The sequence below is a fragment of the Muntiacus reevesi genome, chromosome 10 (genome assembly GCF_963930625.1).
Source record: "Muntiacus reevesi chromosome 10, mMunRee1.1, whole genome shotgun sequence".
NCBI classification, from domain to species: domain Eukaryota; kingdom Metazoa; phylum Chordata; class Mammalia; order Artiodactyla; family Cervidae; genus Muntiacus; species Muntiacus reevesi.
This window is the reverse complement of record NC_089258.1, coordinates 13,379,215-13,406,908: the sequence shown is the minus strand read 5'-3', so window position 1 is coordinate 13,406,908 and position 27,694 is coordinate 13,379,215. Positions and strand designations below refer to the sequence as shown.

General features: G+C 44.3%; 1 protein-coding gene across 1 annotated transcript; it reads left to right on the top strand.

Annotated features, from left to right (window-relative positions):
* On the top strand, positions 1 to 27,427 carry FBP1 (fructose-bisphosphatase 1). The gene is made up of 7 exons (XM_065947413.1): positions 1 to 335; positions 11,160 to 11,322; positions 14,263 to 14,355; positions 20,986 to 21,126; positions 24,114 to 24,251; positions 25,276 to 25,395; positions 26,989 to 27,427. Exons 1-7 carry the CDS (start codon positions 166 to 168, stop codon positions 27,178 to 27,180), a joined length of 1,017 nt encoding a protein of 338 aa, XP_065803485.1. The 5' UTR covers positions 1 to 165; the 3' UTR covers positions 27,181 to 27,427.
* The last annotated feature ends 267 nt before the right edge of the window (positions 27,428 to 27,694 follow it).

Below are 27,694 nucleotides of genomic sequence, written 5' to 3'. Positions count from 1 at the left end.
GGGGCGGAGGGCGGTGACCCGCGCCTATAGCCTACCCGGCCCCCGGCCCCGGGACTGGAACCCGGCCCGCGCCGGAGCCGCCGCGCTGAGACTCTGCAGCGCCCGCGTCCCACCGCGTCCCGCCGCCCGCACCTGTCGCCCAGCGAGCCGCAACCGGGCCCCAGCATGACGGACCAGGCGGCCTTCGATACCAATATCGTCACCCTGACCCGCTTCGTCATGGAAGAGGGCAGGAAGGCCCGCGGCACGGGCGAGATGACCCAACTGCTCAACTCGCTGTGCACCGCGGTCAAAGCCATCTCCACGGCCGTGCGCAAGGCGGGCATCGCGCACCTGTGAGTCAGGCCTCTGTATCCCCCAGCCACCACCCTGGCCGAGTCCCCTTTCTCTCTGGCTGGGGATCTACCAGGCAGTATGGTGTCGGGTCCTCTGTCCCTGCTGTCAGTCTTCTCTCTGATAGCTGGGATACCCACACTCTCTGGTAGCTCCTCTGCAGACGCTCAAACCACACTCAAGCCCTGGTTCCCCCCCCCCCCCCCTTAAGATTGTGGGCGCCCACCTGGGGCCCTGTCGCACAGTCCATACTTGCCTCCACCCTGCAACTGGCGCCCCCGGGCTGAGCAGCCTTGGCACCTCTCTCGGCCTCCTCTTGGTGAAACTGACTGGCCCCATGGGCACCTGGCCTGCCCACCACACCCAACCCTAGCCTCAAATGGGAAAGTCCTGGTCCCCATGCCTCCCTTTCCATTTTTCTAACCTTTTGCTTTCACTCCCTTTGAAATTGGGGTCCCAAGTCAGGTTTCTAATTGAGTATCTCCTTGACGCTCAACGAGTCTTGTTAAGCAGCAGCGGGGAAGCCGGGTTGGGAGGAGGCTGGGAGGAAGCCTGCAGGATTTAGTGTCTTCAGGGCTTCAGTGCTGGTGTACACGGGGTTGCAGAAGGTCTGGGGTGGGGCTTGAGATGCTGGATTTCTAAGTTCTGTGGTGGCAGGGCTGCTGGTCTGCAGATCACATTGTGCGTAGCAAAGGAATGACAGGATGCAGGGATTCAGAGGGTACCTTCTTGTGAGGCTTTTATGTTACTAAGACAAATACCCTTTGGTTTATTCTGGTGTGCACAAGTATTTTATGTTTAGACTGGTCCTCACTTTAGCTGAAGGATACTTGGGTTTTCAGATTGCTCATACTCCTTCCTAGTATTTCTCATACTTAGGAGCACTTCATAAGCATTGTACACAGTGCTCATAGCTGATCTGAAAAAGCTCAACCCCTGAAACCTGGATTCCTTCTCTTGTCAGTTCTTCACCTTTGGTTTTACAGTATGGCTTGGTAGAGCTAGCTTAAAAAAGTTTTTTTTTTTTAATCGTATATTGGAGTATAGTTGGTTAACAATGTTCTGCTAGTTTCAGTTGTACAGTAAAGTGATTCAGTTGTACATATACATGTATCTTTTTCAAAAAATTTTCCCATTTAGGTTATTACAGAGTATTGGCAGAGTCCCGTGTGCTAGACAGTAGGTCCTTATTGGTTATTTATTTTAAATATAACAGTGTGTACATGTCAATCCCAAACTCCCAATCTATCCAAGCTGACTCTTAAGGAAAGAGATTATCATCATTTATTTGCAGATGTCAAGCAAAGTTGGGCCCTGATGGGAAAGGGATTGGGAAGTATGTTAGGAAGGTGGTGTCTCCATTACTATTTCACCTATGGACCTTCTTAATACATGTCTAAGGAGACTTTCTTTAGGAAACACATTCAATTAAATTCTTACTTTAAACATAACGTACAGTAAGTAAAAGTGTCCTCACAGCTTTATCTGACTTTGAAAACCAGGGGGGCTTATTTAAAAAGTGAAGGGAAATGAAAGTAACTCAGTCATGTCCGATTCTTTGCGACCCCATGCACTGTAGCCCACCAGGCTCCTCTATCCATAGGATTTCCTACTCTTTTAAAAAAGAGTGCTTGTCATTTTTGTATTATTTTCAAATGTGTCAGCATTCTTTCACAACCCCAAAGAGACTCAGAAACACAAGATCTGCTTTGGGGTGCATCTTTCCCCCCTTAGGGCTTCCCTGGTGGCTCAGATGGTAAAGCATCTGCCTGCAATGAGGGAGACATGGGTTCAATCCCTGGGTCAGGAAGATCCTCTGGAGAAGGAAATGGCAACCCACTCCAGTATTCTTGCCTGGAAAATTCCATGGATAGAGGAGCCTGGCAGGCTACAGTCCATGGGGTCGCAAAGAGTCGGACATGACTGAGTGACTTCACTTCTTTTTTTCCCACCTTATAAGTAACCTCAGATAGTGGGGCCATAGGTAGTGGATATTAGTAGAACCTGGACAAAGGGTGCCAATTTTGGCTGTATGAATTGTGTATGTTTTTTAAACTAGACACCTGTAAGCACTAGGTTAAAAAATAGCTTTTGCTATAGTTATAAATTCCTTTATATGTTGTGTGTGTGTGTGGTGTGTCTGTGTGTGTGTGTTATTCAGTTGTGTCCAGCTCTTTGCAACCCCATGGACTGTACTGTCCATGAAATTTCCAAGGCAAGAATACTGGAGTGAGTTGCTGTGCCTTCCTCCAGGGGATCTTCCTGACCCAGATATTGAACTTGGGTCTCTTGCATTGCAGGCAGATCCTTTCCATCTGAGTCACCAGGGAAACCCTCTATATGTTACTCAACAAAAATTCAAACCAGGGAAAAGTGAGACCCACCTTTATCCATTCCCTGGGGTATCCACTATTCATAATTTATGGGGTTCCTTTTTTTTTTTTTTACTAGATACTTCTCTATATTCATATAAATTTATACATGGATAAGCATTGCCATGTGACTATTTGTAAACAGCAAACAAAATGGGATCACACTTGACATGCCTTTCTGCAGTTTGCTTTCTTTATTCAGCTCTATACAATGAGCATCCTCCAATGTCAGGACATGTAAATTCACCTCTATGTTAGGAAGGTAGTGTCTCTATTACTATTTCACCTATGGACCTTCTTAATACATGTCTAGTGTTCACTAGGGCTTCCCAGGTGGCACTAGTGGTAAAGAACTTGCCTGTCAATGCAGGAGATTTTAGAAAACCAGGTTCGATCCCTGGGTCAGGAAGACCCCCTGAAGGAGGGCATGGCAACCCACTTCAGCATTTTTGCCTGAAGGATCCCATGGACAGAGGAGCCCAGGAGGCTATAGTTCATAGGTTTGAAAAGAGCTGGACACAACTGAAGTGACTTAGAACATACAGTGTTCCTCTGAACAGCCATATCATGAGCTATTTGACATTTCCCATAAATTTGGGCATGTCACTGGTCTTTCACTATTTCAGAGAGCATTGTACCCATGAAATGGGCATTTCACATGGTCATGTGGATGGCTGACAGAGAAACAGTAGAACCTGAACATTCAGTACTCCCGTGGGAAAGTAAGTTTGACTGTCTCTGTATCATATGTAGTTGGGGAGAGGGCAATAAGATAAGACCTCAACTTGGGCTCCAAATTATGCTTATTATAGGCTTTGATATCCTGGATGAAAAGGCTAGCGTACGGGCAAATAACTTATTAGTGCTGCCTACTTGCCCTAGTAGGGCATCTAGCCAGAGGGACAAGATGATTGCAGACTTGCAAGAACCTTGTGGGACCAGTTAATGTCCCCTCATCAGGGACAGATCAGGAGTTTAAACATAGAGCCTGGAGCTCTCTCTCGCTCTCTCTCTTAAGTTCTAGAAGTTACTGAGAGATGAGAAAGATACAGAGCTTATGCTTTAGGGAAAATATTATATGTATACAGTTAGAATACAATAGGGAATCTTTTCAAAAGAGATTTATTTGGCCACATAAGCTGAGTTTTAGAAGCTGGAGAAAGGTAGGAAGATGATTCTAGGCTTAGCTACAGCACTTGGGGTCTTGGTTCCTACTTGCAGGGGTCTTCTTTTCAGAATGAGGGATCTAGTTCCCTGACAAGGGATCCAACCTGGGCCCTTTGCATTGGGAGCACGGAGTCTTAACCCCTGAACCACCAAGAAAGTCCCAGCAATAGAGATTCTGAAAGATAACTTTTGTATAGTTGGCAAAAATATGTGGATGTGAAAAATGGTGGCCCATCAAGATGGGCATTTGTAGTGGGCAGGCAAAGCTGGTCATAGGGCCTGATGGCTGGGCTGCCGTGTGAGGAGAGGGACAAGCTAGGAAGATATTTCTGGAAAAGGTGCTTATTTGGTTTGACTGAAGCCTGGAGCCCTTCATGTAATGTAGTGATGGAGCATTTGTGGATGTTAAATTGTGGGTGCCTTGGGGGAACATTATGTGGCAAGGGTGAATACTTTATTTTTGAGGGGGTGACCAAAGGGGAGAGTTACAGGTTTTTGAGTGGGGCAGTGGCATGATTGGAGATTCATCTGGGGCAGCTATGAGTGGAAGTACAGAGTTAGAAGAGGGAAAGTGAAGACATGGAAAACCAGCAGGATTCAGAACTAGAGGATTAGAGGAGATGGGGGTACCTGGGAGAAGTCTGGGTGGGGACTAGGGGAGAAGGACAGTGAGGGAGGTTCTCAAAGAGCAGATCCTAGCAACTGAGACCAGGGCTGTGATGTTAAAAAACAAAACAACGAAAATAAAACCAGAATTCCAAGGGAGGGGCTGAGTTTTAGAGGCTAGAGAGGCTAGGAAGATGATTCCAACACTATGGAGATGCTGAACTTGAGGTGTGAGAGCGGCATCCTGTTGGAAAGGTTGTCCAGCCTGCAGTTAGTGGCGACAGTCTGGAATTTGGGTATGAAGAAGTGACTTAAGATTAGGCCTCTGGGTTTTGACACATTCACCCTGAGATAGGCAGAGAAGAAAACCAGGACCTGATTTAGCAGGACAGAAACATGGGGGGCTTTAAGAGCATATTTTGGAGATAGCTCAGATTGGTGGCTCTGCTGTTTAATTTCTGTGAGGATTTGATACCATCCTATGAGCACATTTTGGGCTGGCATGAACTTAAGCCAACACTGGGGTTTGCAGCCTTTGAAGCTGCTCTGGTTGGCACCTCTTCTTCAAAGTACAGTTGTCCCTAGCTGTCCACAGGGCATTGGTTCCATGACACCCCACAGCTACCAAAATCCACGGATGCTCAAGTCCCTTAGATAAAATGTCTGAGTACAGTCTGCTCTAGGTAATCTTGGGTTCAATTAACCACAGGTGGAAATTCGTGGATGCAAACCCCAGGATACCCAGGGTGGACTGTATTTCTGATCTGACCTTTGGACGTTCTGGCTTGGATGAATGGTTGGTCATTTACTTCAGAATCAGTCAACAAGTCTGGTTACCTTCAGCTTTAGTGATAAGGATTAAATAATAATCTGCCTCCCTTTTTCTTGTGAAGATGAGCTCTTCCTTCTTGGCTCTGGTGCTTGCTAACTCAAGAACTTTACATGGTCATGCTGACCTCAGAAGGAAAAGGTCTAGTTAGTTAGCAAATAAGGAAGTCATTGAAAGTTCTGTAAGTGTGGCCCTGACTCCAGTCCTTGTATCTAGGGAGGTGCTTCAGGAATGTTAAAGGAGACTTTCCCAGACCATCAGTAATCATAGACTTTATGGCTGTAAAACAGCTCTAGAAACTGTATGCAAATTTGAAAAAAGAAAAACATACTAATATTTAGTCCAAATTTCTAAGGATTTAAAAACACTGGTCAAATGAACCTATCCTTCTAAAGAGTTTCCCACCATGTGAATTAAAGTGACTTATAGCTGTTTCACATTTTCAGTGAGGTTTATATAGTAAGCGTAAAGGAAGAGATATTACCTGCTGCATGGTGTAGCCAAAAAAAAGAGAGAGATATTACAGACAGCAGCTTCTCAAGTTAGATTTTTCTTCCCAAACTCCAGAGAGTTTTTTCTTCTCAAACTCAGAGAACTTTTGTGTCTCCAGGGATTTAAAAATGAACAGTCACAGGGACATAAACCTTGACAGAATGCTGTGCCACCCTGAACAACTTGGGCTGCAGGGCTAACTAAGATGAATAAAATTGAGGTGACATGTCATAAGCGTCTCAAATGAAATAATATTCCCGGTTAGTCAAATGTGAACTTTGAGCACTTTCTTTTGCTTAGTTATCTGTGACACTGTTCTGCATTGGCTGTCTTCCCAGAAGCTGCCTGCAAAACTGGTTCAGAAGTAGTTTCCCCTCCCCCTCATCAGCCAACCGGTACTTTATGGATTCCTGTGGAACAGGCAGACACAGCACCACACATGGGGCTCCATTAAGAATGGTGATGGCTGCCATTGGCCTCTATGAACCAGGTGCATCACGTGGGTTAGTCCTCATCCTTAAAAAGCCTAGAAATGAACAATCAGGGAGCTGAGACAACCTGATGGAGATCATGTGATCAGCAAGAGGAAAAGGCAGAATTTGAGCCCAGGTCCCTCTGGTGCTTCTCAGCAGGGTTGTATTCCTGCTGAGGGGTGTTAAGGGTAGGATTCTGTTTCCTGCTAACTTCCTCGGGCCAGTCTCTGTTCTAAGTCCTTTACCAAGGTCAACCCATTTACACTCCTTCTCCACATACTGTGCCATAGATACACTAAATTCCGATTTTACCAAAGATCAGAGATGCTAAGCGATTGACACAGAATTGTTCAGCATGTGGCAGAGCTGGGATTTGAACCCTCACGGTCTAGAGTCCCAGCTCGTGGAGGAAAGTCCATGATGCTGCTGCTTTTCCCTGCTGCTGCTGCCTGTGGCCATCAGGTTATATAGTGAAGGCTCTATCCTTTGGGACCTTTGATGGAATGATGACTGATCAAAATGCAGAAGAGTATTGCTTTTAAGGAGCTTCCCAGGTGGCTCAGTGGTAAAGAATCCACCTACCAAGCAGGAGACCCGGGTTTGATCCCTAGATAGGGAAGATCCCCCTGGAGAAGGAAATGGCAACCCACTCTAGTATTCTTGACTAGAGAATCCCCATGGACAGAGGAGCCTGGTGGGCTATAGTCCATGGGGTTGCAAAGACATGACTTAGAAACTAAACAGCAGGAGCATGTTTCTAAAGAATTTTCTGAAAACTTATGAAGAAAATAAACTCTGTTCTTCAGCTTATTAGTTCCTTGAGGATTTTCTTAGGGCCTTTTTCTTCTGTCAAAGTTACAGAAGCCTTGGGACTTCCCTGGTGGTCCAGGGAAGACTCTGCACTTCTAATGCAAGGGATTTGGGTTCCATCCCTGTCGGGGAACTAAGATCCCATATGCCAGGGGGGTGTGGCCAAAAAGTAAAAAAAGAAAAAAAAAAGTTGCAGAAGCCTTTCCTGCTTTCAACTTTTCATTGATCCATAGAATATGTACTGTCCAGGTCTTGCGTCCCTTCTGGGGAACCCTTGTGAGGCGTCTTGGGGGAAGCCTGACTGAGCATTTGCTTAGTCCTGGCTCGTCATTCCTGGGCAGGATGATGCAGGGCCATGTGAGATAAAGCTAACTTCACGCGCTGCTGCTGCTGCTGCTGCTAAGTCACTTCAGTCGTGTCCGACTCTGTGCGACCCCATAGACGACAGCTCACCAGGCTCTGCTGTCCCTGGGATTCTCCAGGCAAAAACACTGGAGTGGGCTGCCATTTCCTTTTCCAATGCATGAAAGTGAAAAGTGAAAGTGAAGTCGCTCAGTCATGTCCAACTCTTCGAGACCCCATGTACTGCAGCCTACCAGGCTCCTCTGCCCATGGGATTTTCCAGGCAAGAGTACTGGAGTGGGGTGCCATTGCCTTCTCCTAACTTCCCGCGCTAAGGTGCACCATACAGAAACCAAGGTGATAGGGGTATTGACTCAGATATTGTCACTACCGAGATGGCAGAAATTCTTCATTCATTGGAATTCGTCATTCTGAAGCCTGTTTCTACCTTAGAGTCACTTTCCTGATCCTTCTTGAAGACCTTTCTAACACAAGGTCTCACTAAGGGAAACCCTCCTACACGATGTCCTAGAAAATGCCTGAATCTTGACTTTAAGGGGCCCAGAATAATCTCTTTTCATTTTTTTTTTTATGTTTCACAGGCAACTGGAGGAAAGATGGGGAAGGATCTTTCTGGTTAGAACAGAGGAGGGAGCCTCCACAGGGGTAAAGAGGAAGACGGACAGGTGACCACCTGTCCAGGCAGGGAGGCAGGGCCATCACAGAGGTCTGCATGGTTTGGCCATGAAGATGGCCATTTGGGTTCTGGTTCTGGGGTGCTGAGTGTCCCCCACAGTGTTCATCCTGCAGCTGTTATATGGCCCCACCTGACTCCCCATGAGAGGAGCTGTGACCCCAGGGCAGGAGCCACCTTATGACCCTAGAACAGCAATCTGGAACCTGGCTGGTGGTCCCGGCTGGATGAGTCAGCTGCCCTGAGGCTGACTACAGCCTCTTGTAACCCACAGCATGGGAAAGACTTTGAGGTTTAAAAAATTACTTGTATAAATGTGCACAGAGCAACCCCTCCCATTTGGAAATATGTGAAAAACAAAGTCTTTGTTCCTTTGGATAAATTACTAACCCAGAGCTGTTCTTTGGAATCGTTACTGGCTGGCTTATTTGGACTCTCTTAGGGCTTTGTCATAGCTTCATTTTTGTTTGTAAAACACCCGAAGTATCCTTCAGCTGGAATTGCTCCCTTGCAGTGAGATCTTCCTTGACCATCTTGACCCTTGCCCAGCCGTCCCCCAGCACATTGTTTCCTTTTATTAAAATGAAAGCACCTGTCATTTTCTGACATTATCTTATTCATTCAGAAGTCTGTATTGATTTCTTGTTTTCCTCACTCACTAAGCTCCATGAGGGTTAGATGCTGAATGGCACCTTGTTTAGCACTGTAACCCCAGCACTCAGTACAGTGGGGACAAAAAATATTTGCAGAATAAATAATCACTCACACAGGCCTCTGGGAAGATTTTGGGTGAGAGGGCTGAGGCCTGACTGCTCTTCACCCATCACACTGAGCCAGGTGCCTGAGCAGGTGGAACGTGGAAAGTAGGGATTGCCCACGCTTGCCTCGGTGGCTCATCGACCTGTCCCAGCCCCCTAGGCCTCCCTGGAGCTGTCCCCATAGGCTAGTCCTTCTGGGGACTGTGCCAGAGGCTTCCTCCACACTCCAGGATGTGGTGTGACCTTGAAGTCTACTGATTCCTATACTCATTTTTCAGGCTGGAGTTTCTGTTCTCTTCAGTGGATATTTTTTAGCAAGTATTGCTTGAGGGCCTACTATGTGATGGAAGCTGGGACACAGTGGGGGAAAACATACCCCTCGTCCTCATCCTCATGAAATTAAAAGTTAAACAATCATGGCAACATGATGATGGATGAAGCAAGGGGGATCTTGAGAACTCTCCCTTAGTACTGCAGATTCTTAATGAGTGCTGCCTTTAGTGGGCAAACAAGGGATTTAACACTGAGAGTCAAGGGCTGTGCTAAACCCTTTGTGTATATGCGATGTGTGTAATTCTCCAACAGCCCCATGAGGCATCATTGCCGTCCATGTTCATGAATGAAAAGGAGAGCTCAGAGAAAGCAAGGGGCTTGTAGAGCTGAGGGCTGAGCCAGGTCTCTGTCAGGAAGCCCATATTCTTTTCCATCAATGCTGTTTGCCCTTTTGAATTAGTGATGATTTTAATGGGGGAAATGTCAGGCTAGGAAGGAGAGCCACTTGGTGCCGGTAGGGCCGTTGAGGGAGATGGAGGCCACTGAGGGGTTGGGTCCAGCCAGGCCCTAGTTCAACCCAGAATTTGACTGCCTTCCTTCTTCATCAACATCAGCCTCACAGTTGAGGTGAGAAAGAGATTGTGTGGAAGGAGAAGCAAAACCTCAGCTGCAAGTCTGATAGATCCCTTGGTCTTTCATTCATGAAATAGGAGTGACATAATGAAAAGAAAAGGGCTCGGAGGAGGGCTGGAGGGATGAGATGATGTTTCCAGGTGGGCGGGAGAATGAGGCTGAAAGAGACGACACTGGAGAATGGGCTCGGTGATAACTGGAGTTACTTCCTGTAGAGAGTCAGGCCAGATGAGCCATTTGGGTGCTGGCTCAGTTTTGGCCAGCCAGAGACTTCCAAGTTATGTGTAGAGAAAATGCATCTTCAGGAGTTGAAGCAGTGAATAACATGACAGTCAGTCCCCAGACAAGTGCTCCCAGCAATCTCAGCCAAGGTGCCCCTTAACACCCACTCCCAGCTGTTTGGCATTATCTTCAAGGCTCTTACTCTTTCCCTCTCCACCTCCAGCCTCTTCTCATGTTCTGTGCATCCTTCCTCAAAAACATTTCCCGTCCTTTCAGTGTTCCTATTCAACCCCAGGCTATGACAACCCTTTTCTCCCCTCATTCTAACAAACTGAGCTCTACTTTGGACCAACTATTTGGTTTCTGGGAATTCCACAATTACTGATTTGCAGGTACCTTGAATATAAAGTAAGGACTCCAGACTTCCTGCTCCCTCCAGCCCCTAGGACTCCTGCTGGAGGTTGTGAGGTACCACCAGGAGGGGCCTGGGCTGGAAGTCAAAGTGAGCTTCTCACCTCTGCTGCTCCAGTTTACAGAAGGTGTCTTAGAGTGAGCTTCCTCTATAAAATGAGGAGGTGGGATCTGTCAATATTTATTTTCTTTTAGGATCTTGTCAGCTATGAAACCATAGATCCCTTGGCTTAGTTCCCATCTCAGTCTCCCTCCCACACAGAAGGTTTCTTTGCTTGCTTTCTCTCTCACCTAACTCATTGTACATTAACTCATGCATTCAGGGGTAAAAACTGGTTATTGGTGGTGGTGAAAAAAACAGCCATTTTAGGTATGAAACATATGGACATATAGTGCATAAACAGATACACTCTATCTGTAATATTAAATTTTCATGGTGGAGTGTGTTAGAGGAAAAAAAAGCCTTCTTAGGGCCATAATGAGAAAAAGGCTGAGAAACATGAATTTAACTCCAAAGCTGTGCTGGTTATTATGCTAGGCATCGGACAGGTGAATGACAATATTGCCTTCCTTCCAGAAGCCACTCCAGATAGACGGTCATCCTTCTCATTCTGTTTCTCCCAAACCATGTGTCTCCTTTCATTTCTTCTAAATCTTACCAAATGCTCTCTTTTAGTGACTTTATAGATGCACTAACATTCTGGTGTTCACAGCTTATATTTTTGTGGCTTTTTTCCCCTCTAGCTATGGAATTGCTGGCTCTACCAATGTGACGGGAGATCAAGTGAAGAAGCTGGATGTCCTCTCCAATGACCTGGTTGTTAATGTGTTAAAGTCATCTTTTGCTACCTGTGTTCTTGTTTCAGAAGAAGATAAACATGCCATAATAGTAGAACCTGAGAAAAGGGTGGGTCTGCTCCTATGCTACTGAAGGTTTTAATGTAATCATTTTTCTTTCTGGCTTCATAAATAATTCCACTTGTTCAACCAAGCTGGATTCTTAAGACTCACCCTAGATCCCCCCTGAACCACCAGTCATCATTTCACAGATTCCTCCTCCCTGCCGTTATCTCAAACTGTCCTCTCCTGTCCACACTTTCATCAGTCTATTCTGTTATCATCTCTCCTATATGCTCATACATAGGAGAGACTCAAATATACTCATATTTATCTCCACTTCTTTTAATTGTCATGTTCAAAGCTTTACAAAGTCTCTCTTTCGTTAACTACATCCTTTGCTTCATCTCCATTCACCTAGTTTCCAATCCTCACAACCAATCTTCCTGCCAATCTAAGCTGTTAGCAGTTCCTATCAGTGATTCATGCATTGGAATCCATTGGAATCTTATTAATCTTGTTACTGAACTTAGGTTGCTCAAGAATCAAATACTGAGAGACAAAAAGTGAAAGTTGCTCAGTCGTGTCCGACTCTTTGCAACCCCATGGACTGTGTAGTTTTCTGGGCCAGAGAACTAGGCCTGAATTCTCTAGGCCAGAATACTGGAGTGGGTAGTCTTTCCCTTCTCCAGGAGATCTTCCCAACCCAGGGATAGAACCCAGGTCTCCTGCCTTGCAGGCAGATTCTTTCCCAGCTGAGCCACAAGGGAAGCCCACTGAGAGAAAAGTGTTGGCTAGAAGGAAAGATAGCTTTATTGAGGAAACCATTAATCTTGGGGAGAAGGTGGATTCATGTCCCAAAGAACAAACTCCCTGCCGCTGATCTAGGGGCAAGAGTTTTTAGAGGGGAGTTTCAGGGGGTTATAGGCAGAGGGAAGGAGCTGTATGCAGAACAGCACAGTCGGCTCTGACAGTCATCTTGAAATTGGTCATGTAGTGGTCTGATCAGTGTCATCTTGATTGTTTTAAGTACAGCTAATCTTCAACTCCAGGGTCAGTTTGTTCCCGTCTCCTTGAAGCTAGTTCTTAAAAATAATTGTGTAAGCTTAATGGTGAATCTGGTTTTCATGTAGTTAACTTCTTCCACCTGGTGGGGGATTCAGTAGCTGCAAAACAGCTCAAAGGATATGGCTCAGAAGAGAGAACTGAAGGTTCTTGACTTTGTTTAGTTGGTCTTCCTTGATTGCTTTCCTTTGTTTTAGCATTTTCTCACTTCTATGATTAAATTTATTCTTTGGTCAAAGTGTTTTTCTACAGACAAAAGGCAGGCAGAGGACATGGGGTGGGGGAGAGGATCTCTCCTAAGAAAGCCCTACAGGGCCATGCTCCATTCCAGTGTGATTGCTTCTTGAGGGCAGAGAGCAGTTTCTATTCTTCTCTGTATCCCAGCATCTGGCACAACACCTGGTGCATTGTGGGGGATCAACAATAGATTATTGTTGAAAAAGTGAATGAAAGGGTATATTCAGGTTTTATTGAACAACAATCATATAATACTAATAATACCTTTGAGTGGAAAAATGCAGTTAATATGGCTTACTATATTTCCCTGTTTGAGATTAATTGAGGACACGAAAAAGTATGATGAGAAAAAAGCAACAGGAAGTCAATTTAAAGATACTGCCTGATATCCAATCTGACCTTTATAAGAGGAGTGGAGAGTCACATCCGATTTGATTGCCTTATGTCATTCCTAAATACCACTAAATTTCATATTGTTCTCTGCTGCGTTTCTAAAGGTACTTGTCAGTTTTCAGCATGTTCATTTTAGGATTGAATTTGCTGTTTAATATTCTCTGTCAGCCCAACTTCTCTGATTACAATGTACTGCAGTGATAAGCGTATTCCTGGTTTCCTGATGACAGTTTCTCCTGCATTGGCCAGGAGAATTTAAGAGCAAGAAGCCAGGGAATCAGAGAATTGCCTTAATTTGATGCAAAAATTTAAAAACCACATATTAAAGTGGCTAACTTGGAGAGGGAAAATTTCCAGTGGTATGCTAGTAAACTGGCTCTCTATTAGAAAAAAAACAAACATCTTTTATTTGTAGCACTTGTCAATTGAAATTGAAATAGTGTCCCATAATTAAGTTATCAACATGACATCACTGAAAATAGAGTTGGGAAGAGATGTGCATAATTGGCTCTTGAGAACCAATACCAATCAGCTCCAGAGTACCATTGAAAATCCTGTCCATAGAATAAATCTTTGCTGGTTCCACTACAGTTGAGGGTTATTTCCTTTGGAAATTATAATAGGAATATGGGTGAGAACTCTGTGCACTGTAACCCCAAGTGTCATCTGTAGGAACTACATGAAAATTTTCTTATAGACCTTAATGTTGATTTTATTTCACATAAGTTATTACATTTGTGGCTCAGACAGTAAAGAATCTGCCTGCAGAGCAGGAGACATGGTTTCGATCCGTGGGTCGGGAAGATCCCTTGGAGAAAGGAATGGGTACCCACTCCAGTATTCTTGCTTGGAGAATTCCATGGATAAATAGAGGAACCTGGCAAGCTACAGTCCATTGGGTCACAAAGAGTCAGACACGACTGAGCAACTAACATTTCCCTTATGAATAAAGAGAATGAAGTGACTAATCTTGTTTCTCTTCTTCCTTGACTGGTTAGAGGAAACTCTAACCAAAAATGATGATTCATTCAAATCAATGATATAATAAATTATTATTTAATATTTGTATTTATCACCTTAATCTAGGCCTCCTATTCTGTGTTTCTCTGCCTAATGATCTTTTGATATACATTTGTTATTGTTTTCACTCTGTGTACTATCTCATACTTTCTCTGACAGAGTATAAATAGACACATTTCTTGAATTTTCCCTTAGATTCCTTCTTTTAACCTCTTAGTGTATATTCTCTGTTTTGTTGCAATGTATTCATTTTTAAAGCAAAGTTGTATTAATATTTTCTTTCTTTTTTGTTCAGGGCAAATATGTGGTCTGTTTTGATCCCCTTGATGGATCTTCCAACATTGACTGCCTTGTGTCCATTGGAACCATCTTTGGCATCTACAGAAAGGTAAAATGTAATGGATCGAGCACTTGGTTTGGGATCAAAAGTAGAGTTAAGGTTGAACATCCAGTCCAGTTTTATTGTTGGTGGCACAACCAGACTGTACATCATGAAACCCCATGAGGATTGAAGTTGGGGGGTAGTCTATCCCTTTTTCAGTGGATCTCTCCGATCCAGGAATCGAACTGAGGTCTCCTGCATTGCAGGCAGATTCTTTACCAGCTGAGTAGCCAGGGAAGCCCCAAAGTGAAAGTGTTAGTCACTCAGTTGTGTCCAACTCTTTGTCACCCCATGGACTGCAGCCTGCCAGACACCTCTGTTCATGGAATTCTCTAGGCAAGAATACTGGCGTAAGTAGCCATTTCTTTCTCCAGGGGATCTTCCCAATCCAGGGATCAAACACAGGTCTCCCACATCACAGACAGATTCTTTAGCACCTGAGCCACCAGGGGGAAAAAAAAAAACAAACCCTTATTTCTCAAGTTATGACTTTTCCCAGCATTAACTGCATAGTGAAAACCTATTAAGTTTTAAAAGAAAATGTAGTAAGAGGTAGGTAGGGAGAGATGGTGCATAGCTATAGTACTGATAACTGTGTGAATTGAGAATTGTGAGAATGTGACAACAATAGGGATTATATCAAAACTGTCCTTTAAATTTTCTAAATCAAGTCTGCAAACTATGGTCTCCCTGGCCAAATCCAGCCCATTGCCTGATTGATATGGCCTGTGAACAAAAAATAACTCTTTGGCATTTTTGAATGGCTAAAAAGAAAATCTAAAGAATAATATTTCATGACCCATGACATTTATATGAAACTTAATTTTCAGTCTCCATAAATAAAGCTTTAATGGCATATGGTCAGCTCCCTTGTTTACATGTTGCCTTTGGCTGATTTTGCACTACACAGGCAGGGTTAAGTGGTTGTGATAAGGACTGTGACAGTAAAGCCTAGAATATTTACTATTTGTTGGTTTATGGGAGGACTTTGCTGACCCTAAACTCATTTGCTGTAAATTACAGAAAGCACACTGGTACAACATGGGGATCCAGATTTCTGCCCTGTGTCTCTTCTACCCACATGACCTGTGCAGGAACTCTACCTCTAAAGCCTCTCTTTCCTTCTTTTATTTTAAGTCTGTGTGTGGAGGGCTGGGGATTTGATGTTGGTGGAAGAGAGTTCAAATATACAGACAAGTGATAAATAGATGAATACCCATGGGTTCATCATAAAACACAATGAAATCTAAAATGTGTCATCTTGTCTTCAGCCCTCTTGTTTATTTTAGAAATAAAACCTCACAGATGCCTTTGAGGCTGAGCCCTTTTCTTCATCTTAATGGATGAGGCGGCTAATTCAGCTGACCTCCGAGGTTCCTCCAACTCCCCCATTCTGGGATATAGAGGCCATAACTTAAGAACTGAGACCACAATTTGTACTTTCCTTTTCAAAGTGACTTGTTGTCTAGTATTGCACATAATCTCCTTTCAAACATGGAAAGTAGGACCACCATGGGACAGTTTTCTTTTGTTACTGAAATAAATTTTGCATTTGTCTTAGCTGGGAGGCAGTGTAAGTAATTGAAGGTTCTAATACTCATACCAGAGAGACAAAGGCAGGAATTAATCTATCTTTCAAGTCATACCATGAAATATTCCATTCTTGGTATAGATATGCAGGCATGTAATTTTACCTGAAAGGTTTCAGATCTAAATATTATAGTATAGCAAGAGACCTTTGTAGCAAAATTCTTCATATAGAGGTAGACTTTTGGTTAATGACTCAATTAAACCTAAAGCAGCATTAACATTTGCCAGCCCCAGTTTCTGCCTCAACTCCCAGCCCCTAATAAAGACCCTTTTAAGGGAAAAGAAATTGGGAAACTGACACTATCAACTAAAAAAAATAAAAACAGCCTGCAACAGCAGCTTGAATTACAAATGCGAGAACAACTCAACAATGCATCTCCACACTCTTCTCAATAAACCCGAAGTGACTCTCTTAAAGACTGAGAGAGGTGATGAGTGTCACATTGCCTTTAAGTCATTTCAGTTTTCAAAAGCCTTATTGATTGTTTGAAGCCATTTGAAAGCTTACGGGGCATAAATACTTAAGTGTCTGATGTTTTAAAGGAGACCTCTCCTGCTTTCTGCAGAGCTGGTTCTGGCCTGGAATTCAGCTCCCTGGTGCACCCACTCAGTGGCATAACATCAGTTGGTAACTGGAATCCGGCAACAGTAAGCTGGTCTTGCCCACAAGATGCCTGGAAACAGGCTCCAAAGGGATCTCTTAGGGCCTGTGGTTCAGTGTTTCTGTGAAGTTCCTGCCATGGCACCTCCAGAAGTGTCACCCTGCCTCTGGCTGGAGACATCCAGAAGGGGTAGAGTTTTCCTGAGGTGTTGAATGAGTGTTTGTCCAAATATTGAATCAAAATCTGTCTCCCTGTTGCTCATAATGGCCTTTTGTATCATTAGAAAATAAGATTCTTTTACATGCTTGGAAATGGCTTTTTTGCCCTCCTCTCTCTTTCTTTTGAAGCTTGTGAAGTCACTTCAGTCGTGTTCAACTCTTTGCGACCCTATGGACTGTAGCCCATCAGGGTCTTCTGCCCATGGAATTCTCCAGGCAAGAATACTGGAGTGGGTTGTCATTTCCTTTTCCAGGGGATCTTCCTGACCCAGGAATCAAACCCAGGTCTCTTTAAGTCTCCTGTATTGGCAGGAGGGTTCTTTACCACTAGCATCACCTGGAAAGCCCTTTCCTTTAAATCTTAAGTTAATTACCTTTCATGTGAGATGATTTTTTGACCTCTCTCTAATATGCTTACCCTCTGTTGGATACATTCTAATTTTAAATGTCTGTTAAAAATATCCAGTCCCCACAACTAAAAGCAGAGTTTCAAAAGTGCTCTAGCAGCTTCAGAATCCAATTCACTTCCCTTAACTGGACACAGAGAGACTTCATAGCCATATGGAATATGGCTTCCTGACATTGACACTTACTAAGTTTGTGGGACCTTGGGCAATATAATCTCTTGTTTCCTTATCCATAAGGGGAAGATACTGAAAATTAAGCATAATAGCAATAAAAATAGTGCCTGACACATAAAAAGTGCTCAATAAATGGTAGCCATTAATATTGCTTGTTTTTTCTATTAATATTCAACACACAGTTTCACAACTCAAACCAACTTAAGGAAGGAAAGGAAGGAGGGAAGGGAAAGGAAAATGATTGGTGTATGTAAACTAGAAAGTCCACTGGGTAGTACAGCTGTTTTCAAGGACTCAGACACTCACATAACAGGACAATTTCTCTCTATCTCTGTAGCTCCCTCCTTTCTGGTAGAAGAATGGCTCCCAGTAGGTCTGGGCTCACATTCAATCCTTTCAGTGTCTCAAACAGAAGATGCAAAGCTTAGACTTCCCTGATGGTCCAGTGGTTAAGAATTCACCTGCCAGTACAGAGGACATGGGTTCTATCCCTGGTCCCAGAAGATTCCACATGTACAGGGCAACTAAGACCATGTACCACAACTACTTAGCCTGTACTCTAGAGCCCACTGCACAGAGCCCACATGCTGCAACTACTGAAGCCTATGCACCTATAGCCTGTGCTCATCAATGAGAGAAGCCACTGCAATGAGATGCCCATGCACCACAAAAGAAGAGTAGCCTCCACTTGTTGCAACTAGAGAAAGCCCGCATATAGCAATGAAGACCCATCACAGTCAAAAATAAATAGATAAATAAGTAGAAGAAGATGGAAACCTCTTTTCCAACAATTTCAACAGGGATATCACCTCATCAGTCCTGCTTGGCTTGACTTAAGTCATGAGTCCATCTCTCAACCAGTCACTGTGGCCTAAGGCGTGCAGTGATCTGACTGGTCAAGTCAGGGTCATGTGCCCGCCATTGGAGCTAAGAGTGAGGGCGACAGTATCTTACGGAAGATTAAAGTTCAGTTGTCAGCAGAAGAGTGAAGCATTCTGGCCAGGCAAAATCATCTGATGTTCACTCCTGATTATATCCCTTCTTAAGAGCAGCGACCTCGTTTTATATATATTTTTTGTGCACTAGGTTGGTACAGTGCTGAGTAATATTAGCTGAGTTACTGGAGATGCTGCCAAATGCCCTGTGAGAACTTCTAGGGAGGGTTGGGTTGTCCCTCTGTGGGAAGACTGTCTGATGACATGACAGCCCCACACCACTTCTGCCTGACTTTCTCCTCCACCACTTCAAGTCTCCAGAATCCATGGTGTCTGTCATGCTTTACATGGAGTGGCATGGGTTAAAACAAAGCAGTACCTGCAGCAGGTGGTGGCCTGTGATAAGTAAAAAAAGGTAGGGTCCAGAGGCTTTCTAATTTTTGCCAAGCTTCATGCACATTGGTCTGTGAACATCCACATGAGACTGTAATAGGTTCTTTTTGAACAAAGGCATTTATTGTTGGGGGTTTGGAGGAGGTTGGGCATTAGAAAGGGGTTTGGGCTAGAAAAGAATTCCTCCAACTCCATGACTAGATGGAATTACTTTGTCTCTCTTTTGAGTATATGGATCATAGATAATGTTACCATTTCTTATTCCACACAAGAAAGTTGAAGGGTTGAGATTATTTGGTGACAATATTTCAGGGAAAAGTGGTTCAATCTTTAAAAAATATTTTTTAAAATTTTTGGCTGTGCTGGGTCTTCATTGTTGCAAGAGGGCTTTCTCTAGTTGCAACAAGTAGAGGTTACTCTCTAGTTGTGGTCCTTTTGCTTCTCATTGCAGTGATTTCTCTTGTTGTGGCACATGGGCTTAGTTGCTCTGAGGCATATGGACTCTTCGCAAACCAGGAATTGAACCCATAGCCCCTTCATTGGCAGACAGATTCTTAACCAATGGACCATCTGGGAAATCCAAGTTTGTTCTTCCTTGTGCCACAGGGAGACATAGATGATTCTGGATGAGGTGTCTCTCTGAGGGAGTTTTCTTGGTAGAGAACTAACTACTCCAAGCCTCTAGGGGCTTCCAGTCAGCTTATCTGTTTACATACTGACTTTGTTCTACTTTGTGCTACACTTGCAGGGCTAAGTAGTTATGATAGAGGAGATGTTTAGAGCCTGCCTGTTTTCTTCCCACTATATCACCGGTTTTGAAGGAAGTCGATTCCTCTTTCAAGGTTGTACACTGGCAAAATTTGGAGTTTGAGAAAACAACTCAAATATTTGATACTGTGTTTAGTCTGTGTTTAGCTGTACTGTACTACCCTGTGAATACAAACCAAACTAAATCAAATAACTTGGCCCAACCCAGCCAGCCAAGCAACCAACCAGCGATCTAGACCTATTAAACACAAAGCTTGGAGATACGAGAAAAAAATGAAAGAGGTGATTTTTTTGTGACTCTTCCTTTTACATGAGTAGTTCTTAAGCTTCAGTGGTTGAGTCACCCAAGGTGCATGGTAAAATGAGGATTCCCAGGGCCCACCTTAGAAAATCTGACTTAGTAAATTTAGGTTGCAGGACCAGAATTGCCTTTTAAATAAACATCTCAAGTGATTCTGAGGGACATGGTCTCTGGGCCACACTTTCAAAAGTTATAGGAAAAATTACCAGGAATGTGTTTGCTGAGGTGACCTCCATCTCCAGTATCATGATGTGAATTCCCTTATTTATTCTCAGGCCCTAGAACCTGTGGTTGGGGAAGGGATAAATGAAATTTGCAGAAATTGCTCATTTTCATTTCTGTTTAAATTCAAGTAGAGAATTTTCAAGCAGAAAGATTTGTTTGAGGCTGTTTTGAGGACCATAGAAGCCAGTAGTTAAGAAGATAATTATTAGTGACCACTGCTTAGGAGCCATGCCCTTAAGTTGTCACTTTCCTTAGTATTAGGGAACAAACTGAGGCACTGTCCCAGTGGGCTGTGTTTTTAATGAAAAACAAAGGAGATTAGTGTAGATGTCATGTTCTAAGTGTAAGTATTGTTTTGCTAAATTTTTGTAGTTGTATTGGTGCTGGTTTGTGATATAAAATGTATTTTTTACTGTGGGTCATGGTTAAAAACATGGAGAGCATTGTCCGGCATGGTAATGACCCTGGAGAGATAGTCTTAGTGTCTGTATTTCTGAGAATTTCTTTGTGTGACTATGGAGCATGTTGCTCACTGGAGTATGTGCCACAACTGGCAGGAGCTCAGGAAATTGATTTCCTCGCCAGACTGGTAGCCGTGCAGCCCAGTTTTAATTTGCTTAAATAAAGATAGAGTAGGCAAGGGAAAGACATTGATGCCTGTAATAAGATTAAATTAGCGGACACTGGCATGGAGGCATGCTGTTTTTTTTGAGAGTGATAATGGAGAAATGAAGGAATATCAAATTAGTAAGATTGAAGGAGGACTCAGATTGGAAAGATGGATCCAGACGCAGGAAATTTGGGTTTTGGTGGGAAGGTCGCTGTGGTAATATAATCAGGATATGACTGGTGTGTGGAGGAAGCCCTCCTCCCTGGCCCTGTACCCACCCCCCCCAATCCAGGAAGATGCCCTGTTTCATTAGGAGAGCACCTTGATAATGCATCTTGCTAAGGGAGGAACTGCAAAAAGAACCACAAAACAGAACAAAACAAAAATGTGTTTTGTTTTCTTTCTTGTCCTAGATTTCGAAAGATGACCCTTCTGAGGCGGACGCTCTGCAGCCAGGCCGGAACCTGGTGGCTGCTGGCTATGCGCTCTATGGCAGTGCCACCATGTTGGTCCTGGCCATGGCGAATGGAGTCAACTGCTTCATGCTGGACCCGGTGAGAGATCCCGGAGTGGGGGGCGGAGTTGGGTGCTTGGCTGGTGGCTGTGAGTGTCTGTTATGTGTGTGGCGGTGGGAGTAAATTCCTAAAGGTGGAAGATGAGGCCCATGGAGGAACAGAGATGATGGAGTGGGGAAGCGGGGTAGAGAGATGGACGGACCATATGTGTACGTCATAAGAAGATTACTGAGGTGACAAATGGTGTCTGTCCAGAGCACAAGAGGGAGTCTTTGTTTCACAATGAATTCTTTAGGGCGGACATTACTGAGCTGACTCAGATGCCTGCTGGGCTGGGCAGGCCACACGAATGAGTGGAGTGTGCTGGGACAGGATGGCGGGTGCTGTGATGGGCAGTGGGGGGCAGCAGGGAACTGGGGAGGTCCAGTGGTCGTTACTCCTTGGGAATAGCGGCTCACTCTTCCATGGCTTCCAGTGTTTCAAGAAACACTGGATTTTTAGAAAATGTTAGGTTTCTGGATGTGTAAAACACTGTGCTAGCCAACTAAAGCATGTTTATAGACCAGATGGGGCCCATAGATGGTCTGTTTGCCACCCACTCTCTCCATTACCAGTTTATTTTCCTGAGGTGAATGGGTATCCCAGCTGAAGCAGTAGACCACCTCATTTCTTCAAAATTAGCTCCCAAATTCATTTGATGTACATTGCAACATCAAATGAAATGCAAGCTTCAGTACATGCAAACCTTCAGTGAACCCTTGTGGTTTTGAAAGACTGAGGAGTTCGAGGAAGTGAAAATAAGGAAATGAAGATAATTTCTTAGTCTACCTTATAGAGGAAACTCCCTCATGAAGAGGAGCCCAAGGTGCCATGAAAAATATTCATTAGCAATTTTAATTTGAGGATAATTTCTTCCATATGTCTATTAATTGGGGTTGTTTATTTACTCTGTTAGATGACAGTTTTAACAGAGCAGATAAACCAGGCAAACAACTCTCTTTAAATACTTTGCCCAATTAAACTCACCTTTGATATGGACTCTATAGAATCATCTTCAGTAAGTATGCCTTTGGCCCAGTGTCCCAAGAGAAAAAGAGTTGAGTTTATAAATACCTTTCAGTTTTAGAAATGTCCTCAGATAACATTTAATGCGCTTTATTTATTTGGTGCATTTTGCTGACAAAGTGAACACTAGGTACCTTTGCCTGCTGGAATCCTGTGAGGAGCAGGCTGCTGCTGCTGGTGGGGCTCAGGGTTTGTGCGTGGCAGATCGCAGAAATTGGAATGCAGGCTGCCTTTGTCCCTTGCGCTGTTGCACAACTAGACTTTGGCTCCTTGGCATACTGGTACTTAACAAATAAACAAGGGTAGGGAAACAGCACTAGTTCAAGCCTCCAAAGGCTGTTATTTCAGGGGAAAACAGTGGCAGACCCAGAGCAAAGTTCACACTGACCCCAGGGATCGGTTTCCGAAATTACCGATGTTTGTGAATTTGTCCTCCTGTTGGGCGTTTACCTCTTCCCCAGACATTCTTCTGATGACTTCTCTATTACCTTTGAACTGATGGAAACATTAAATCTCTTCTTATTTCAAGATTGCAGACGTTATGTCCGGGAGTAAGTTTCTGTGTGTTTCTTAGTCTCTTGCTGTCCTCACGCCTAATGGCCACTCAGTGTTTGGAAGAACCATGCAGGCTGGCTACCCTCCTTCCTGTTGGCTGCCCTCCCCATCGCTGACAAAGCCTCTGCTCCCCATGCCTGAGGAGTGGGGGTCGGGGTGGGGGCGAGCCTCTGATCAGCATAGCGCTTTCATCTCATTTTGGCTGACAGTTTCTGCTGAAGACTGCAACAGCTTTATGTGCCTTTCTAGCAAGCTTTAAAGTATGAAAGGCTTTTCAGTCTCTTTTCATGTACAAGAGACTCACCGCCTCCATGGGTAGGATGCTCTGGCCAGGTACCAGGGTGAGGTGTCTGCAAAGCATGGCTTCATGAGCATTTGTGCAATGGCTTCATTTTCTAGACTTTCACCAAAAAATTATAAAGAGAAAAAAAAAAAGAATCACTCACAACGGTACCTTTCAGTGACCACTGTTAATTCTCATCTCTTTTCTCTCCCTACACTCCTCTCTCCCTCCCTCCTTTCCTCTCTAGTTCCAATGTGCTTCATATTGGCAGGAACCAACCTTTGCTGTGGGAATAAGTGGCTGGGGAGAGATGTGTCCATGGCAGGGCCTCCCTTCTTAACTCTCCTCTCTCTGGAGCAACTTCCTTCTCAGATGGGTAGAGCGTCAATCACTCTCTTATCAGGGAAGGTAGAAGCCCCAAACAGTCCAGAGCTCCAGTAGTGATGTGACACTGTCTTCCCAAATTCAAATCTCCAAAATGGCAACCCACTCCAGTATTCTTGCTTGGAGAATCCTATGGACAGAGGAGCCTGGCAGGCTACAGTCCATAGAGTCTCAAAGAGTCAGACATGACTGAAGTGACTTAACATTAACATTGAGAAATCTAAGCCCTAAAGGCATCAGCTTAGTGCTGGGACTTTGCAGAAGCTTGAGTTCTGAGAAACGGTCTTCAGATCAGTGAGCAAAGGCATGGGAAGTTATACATGCGGTGAGCTCAGGGTACTCGGGGAAAATGACATCAAGACAGAAACAAAAACCGGAAAGCTAAGATAAGAGCAGCCATGAACACTGGGTGCCCATCTCCTCTCCTGATATCCTAGCTCTAGCCCGCACCATCTTTTTTTCCTCCCAAAGGCACACCTGTCCTAGGCCAAAGATTTCCCTTGCTGGTAATCATTGCACAACATACACAAATATGGAAGTGTTATGTCGTATACCTGAGACTAACATAATGTTATGTCAGTTACACCTCAGTTGAAAAAACAAAATCCAAGCTCTTTGTGCTGAAGCACAGGTGTGACCTCAGGCCTCGAGCCCCCATCCCCCCAACCCGACCTGAGACTCTTTCCTGTAGGCCTGCAGGAGACGTCCTCACCTCTCCACTTTCCTTTCTGTTTCACAGGCCATTGGAGAGTTCATCTTGGTGGACAGGGATGTGAAGATCAAAAAGAAAGGGAGCATCTACAGCCTCAATGAGGGCTATGCGAAGGACTTTGATCCTGCCCTCACCGAGTATGTCCAGAGGAAGAAGTTCCCCCCAGTAAGTGGGGGCTGGGGGTGGTGGTGGTAGGGATGGCCCCTGAACTTTGCAGAAATGTGTTGATTTATGATTTGCCCTAGAGAGGAAAGGTGGGGGATGGGGCGGAAGAACGTGAACTCCACTGTGCACTGACCCCTATGGTTAAGTTCCTTCTCAGGTACTGGGGACTGGAAACCCCATCCTGGGACATCACCCCTTTGTCACTTCCTCTTGACCGAAGAAAATCAGGACAATCATGTCAGCCAGGTGAATGAAGTCATGGCAATAAAACATGTTCACTTCTGGGGTCCGTGATGTCAGTTGGTACAAACATGATTCTTGCACCCCAGACCCCATCCCCATGGCACTGGATGGATTTCTGTCAGTCGTCTCTAGATTAAGTATCCATTGTGGTAGCTCTCTAAAGAGGTTACAAATCACTGAAAATGAAGAGAAGAAATGGCTGGTCCTATGTGGGAAAATCCAATTTTGTCCTATTCTAGCTTGACACCACTAGAGGCTGCTGTGTTCTGAGGAGGAAGCTCAAATACTATTAGTATGGCACCTGGGGCCCTCAGAGCTGACTCCCGGGCTCTCTCTCCTGCTTTATCATCTCTCCTTCCACCTCTCCCTAGAGATGCCCTCTGCCCCAGTGGCACCAGGCTCCTCCCCAGGCCCAAGGCAGACAGCTTCTCCTTTGCCTGAGCAGTTCCTGCTCCCATGAGATGCAAACCTCACCCTTGTCCCTGCTGCTCAGCTGCACAGAATCCTTCTTCCTGCCAGATCCTGCTAAATGCCTGCCCCACCCCAGAGCCCGAATCAGCCCCATTCTCCTTGGGGCCTCCTTGGGTAAGCTGAGCTACTATGAGATGTAAGAGGCTGTCTCCATTATTCCCATTTTCTGCTTCTTGGGAACAGATTTTCATCACTAAATACACACCTCAAAAAAGGTGCTCTGTTTGATTGCTGAATTGAATAAGCATAGAAGACAGAAAGAAAACTCTGTTTTCTATAACCCTAATTATTGCTGGTCTTCACCTTATAGGACAACTCAGCCCCCTATGGAGCCAGGTACGTGGGCTCCATGGTAGCCGATGTACACCGCACCCTAGTCTACGGAGGGATCTTTATGTATCCAGCTAACAAGAAAAGCCCCAATGGAAAGGTAAATAAATCCCCTGAGTGGTGGAGCAGCGGTAGATTTCATTTGCAGCCTAGGGGATTTGACTGAGGAAGAAAGAAGGGTCATGGAAGCTGTTTTGCTCTGCAGTAGGGTGCAAAGGATGTCTATGGCATATTCTTTTCTAGATTAAAGGCTGTCCTGGATAATGTCAGGTGGTATCAGGCAAAAACGATCTCTCGAGAGCCCTTCTGTTGCTAAAGATAAGTAAAGAGGTTATGGCCAGAGGGGACTGAAGCTGTTAGTGCTTCCAGTGGGTGTGTGGTTTGGCTTGGACAAAATGAATTCCATTCATAAAGTGAAATGAAACAGTCCAACCTCATTACCAAGGCAGCAAATCACATATGTATCCCACACAGAGGTTTTCTTTGATTGCTTTTTCAAAAGGCAGAAAATTGAAATAACTTAGTGAGCTGACATTTGCTGCTTGGAAAATGATACCTTTCTATAGAAGGAAAGAATCTCTGGGGACACCTAGAGCTTTCAGGTGAGCTGTTACTGATGCATTGGTCTCATGCCCACAGGCTTCCTGGAAGCCATGGGATGGGCTGTGCTTGCTCATGCTAGTGAAAGGGTGTCCCACTTTTCTCCTACACAGAGGGTCAGTGTGTTTGCTTCTCAAGTAGTGTCCTTTTGTTTCCACCGCCGCCCCCGCCCCCCGCACTTTTGTTAATATGAGAAGGAACAACAATCCCCATAAGATAGTTATAAATTGATGTACTTCAGATATGATCAGATCTCTGTTTATGGCATGTGGCATCCAGTTCACTAAGAATGTTCTTATTTACTTAAAACACCACTCTTGTCATAGCACCTTCTGAAATCCCAACCTGTGTGATTAGCCTGCTTTATAGCACTTTTCTCTAATGCCTCAAAAAATTGTTCTTTAATGTAAATATTGAGGTCCCTCCCCCACCCCTTTTTATTTTCAGTTTTGCAGATCTGACCCTGACACCTGTATGGAAATAGAGTCAGGAAACACCTGCAAAAAGCTGTCTACTCAGTAGGCAGACTGCATGAAAATGCATACAATAAAAAAGTTAATATTTAAAAGTAAATGCCAAGATGTATAGCGTACTAAATCCCAACCCTCGAGCCTTAGGAGAATTGTAAAAGGAATGTGTACATAGTTGCAAACAATATTATACTGTTTGGAGGAGCCTGTCTGCTTTCCAGATGTCTGCAGCCAGACACTTCCATGGACTTTAAATGCTTTTAGAATAGGCAAAGGTCCATCCAAAACACACACAGAATCACTCATTAGGCCCAGTCTCTGGGCTATAAAGAGAAGGGAACCATCGTTTCTGCCAAAATATCATTCAGTCCTGAGTCCAGGTGGTCTGCCTCACATGCATCAGGCAATCTATTGCTGGCTCTTGATGGATGGCTTAACTTAACCAAATTATTAAATTAACCATTCAGTCTTAGACACAACCTCGTGGGGGAGCTTTTATAACCTCACGGAAGGTAAGGGAAAGTATCAGTTACCTTGGATCGGCTCTGCACTACTTTGCTATGGAAGAAATTTCTTTTCTGTGTAATATGTTCTGGTGTGAGGATGCTGCTCTTGTTTTCCAGCTGAGACTACTGTATGAGTGTAACCCCATGGCCTATGTCATAGAGAAGGCAGGAGGAATGGCTACCACCGGGAAGGAAGCTGTGCTGGACATCGTTCCCACTGACATCCATCAGAGGGCGCCCATCATCTTGGGGTCTCCTGAAGATGTGACTGAGTTCCTGGAGATAAATAAGAAGCACGCTGTCAAATGAAGAGTGGGCCTTGCCCGCACCAAATGGAATTGCCTTTTATCTGGACCTTTTATCTCACATAGTGTTACCACATTCCGACTGTTCACCATACATTCCTAGTCATAGAAGTAAAAAGTATGACTGTTTTCACCATCAAATGATCTGTAATGCACTACCTAACCAAAATGCTAAATCAATAATGCTACAGATGGTCAAGATATATTCTGAGGGGATAGAGAAGAAATAAACATATTCTTCCTTTTTCTTAAAAAAGTCTTAATTGTTTTGTGCTAAACAATAGTAATAATAATAGCTAATGCCTATAACATTAGATAACTCATTTAATCTTCACAATGACTTTATGAATTAGGTACTATGAATAACCCATTTCACAGATTATGAGATAGAGGACCGAGTAAAGTGAAGTGAAATTTGCTCAGTCATGTCCGACTCTTTGTGATCCCGTGGACTATACAGTCCATGGAAATCTCCAGGCCAGAATACTGGAGTGGGTAGCCTTTCCCATCTCCAGGGG

Bases quoted from the DNA above. Each gene is read 5' to 3' on its own strand.
- FBP1 (XM_065947413.1), top strand. From the start codon at position 166: ATGACGGACCAGGCGGCCTTCGATACCAATATCGTCACCCTGACCCGC. The intron at 21,127-24,113 runs GTGAGAGATCCC...TCTGTTTCACAG, and splicing joins ACTGCTTCATGCTGGACCCG to GCCATTGGAGAGTTCATCTT. The intron at 25,396-26,988 runs GTAAATAAATCC...CTTGTTTTCCAG, and splicing joins AGAAAAGCCCCAATGGAAAG to CTGAGACTACTGTATGAGTG.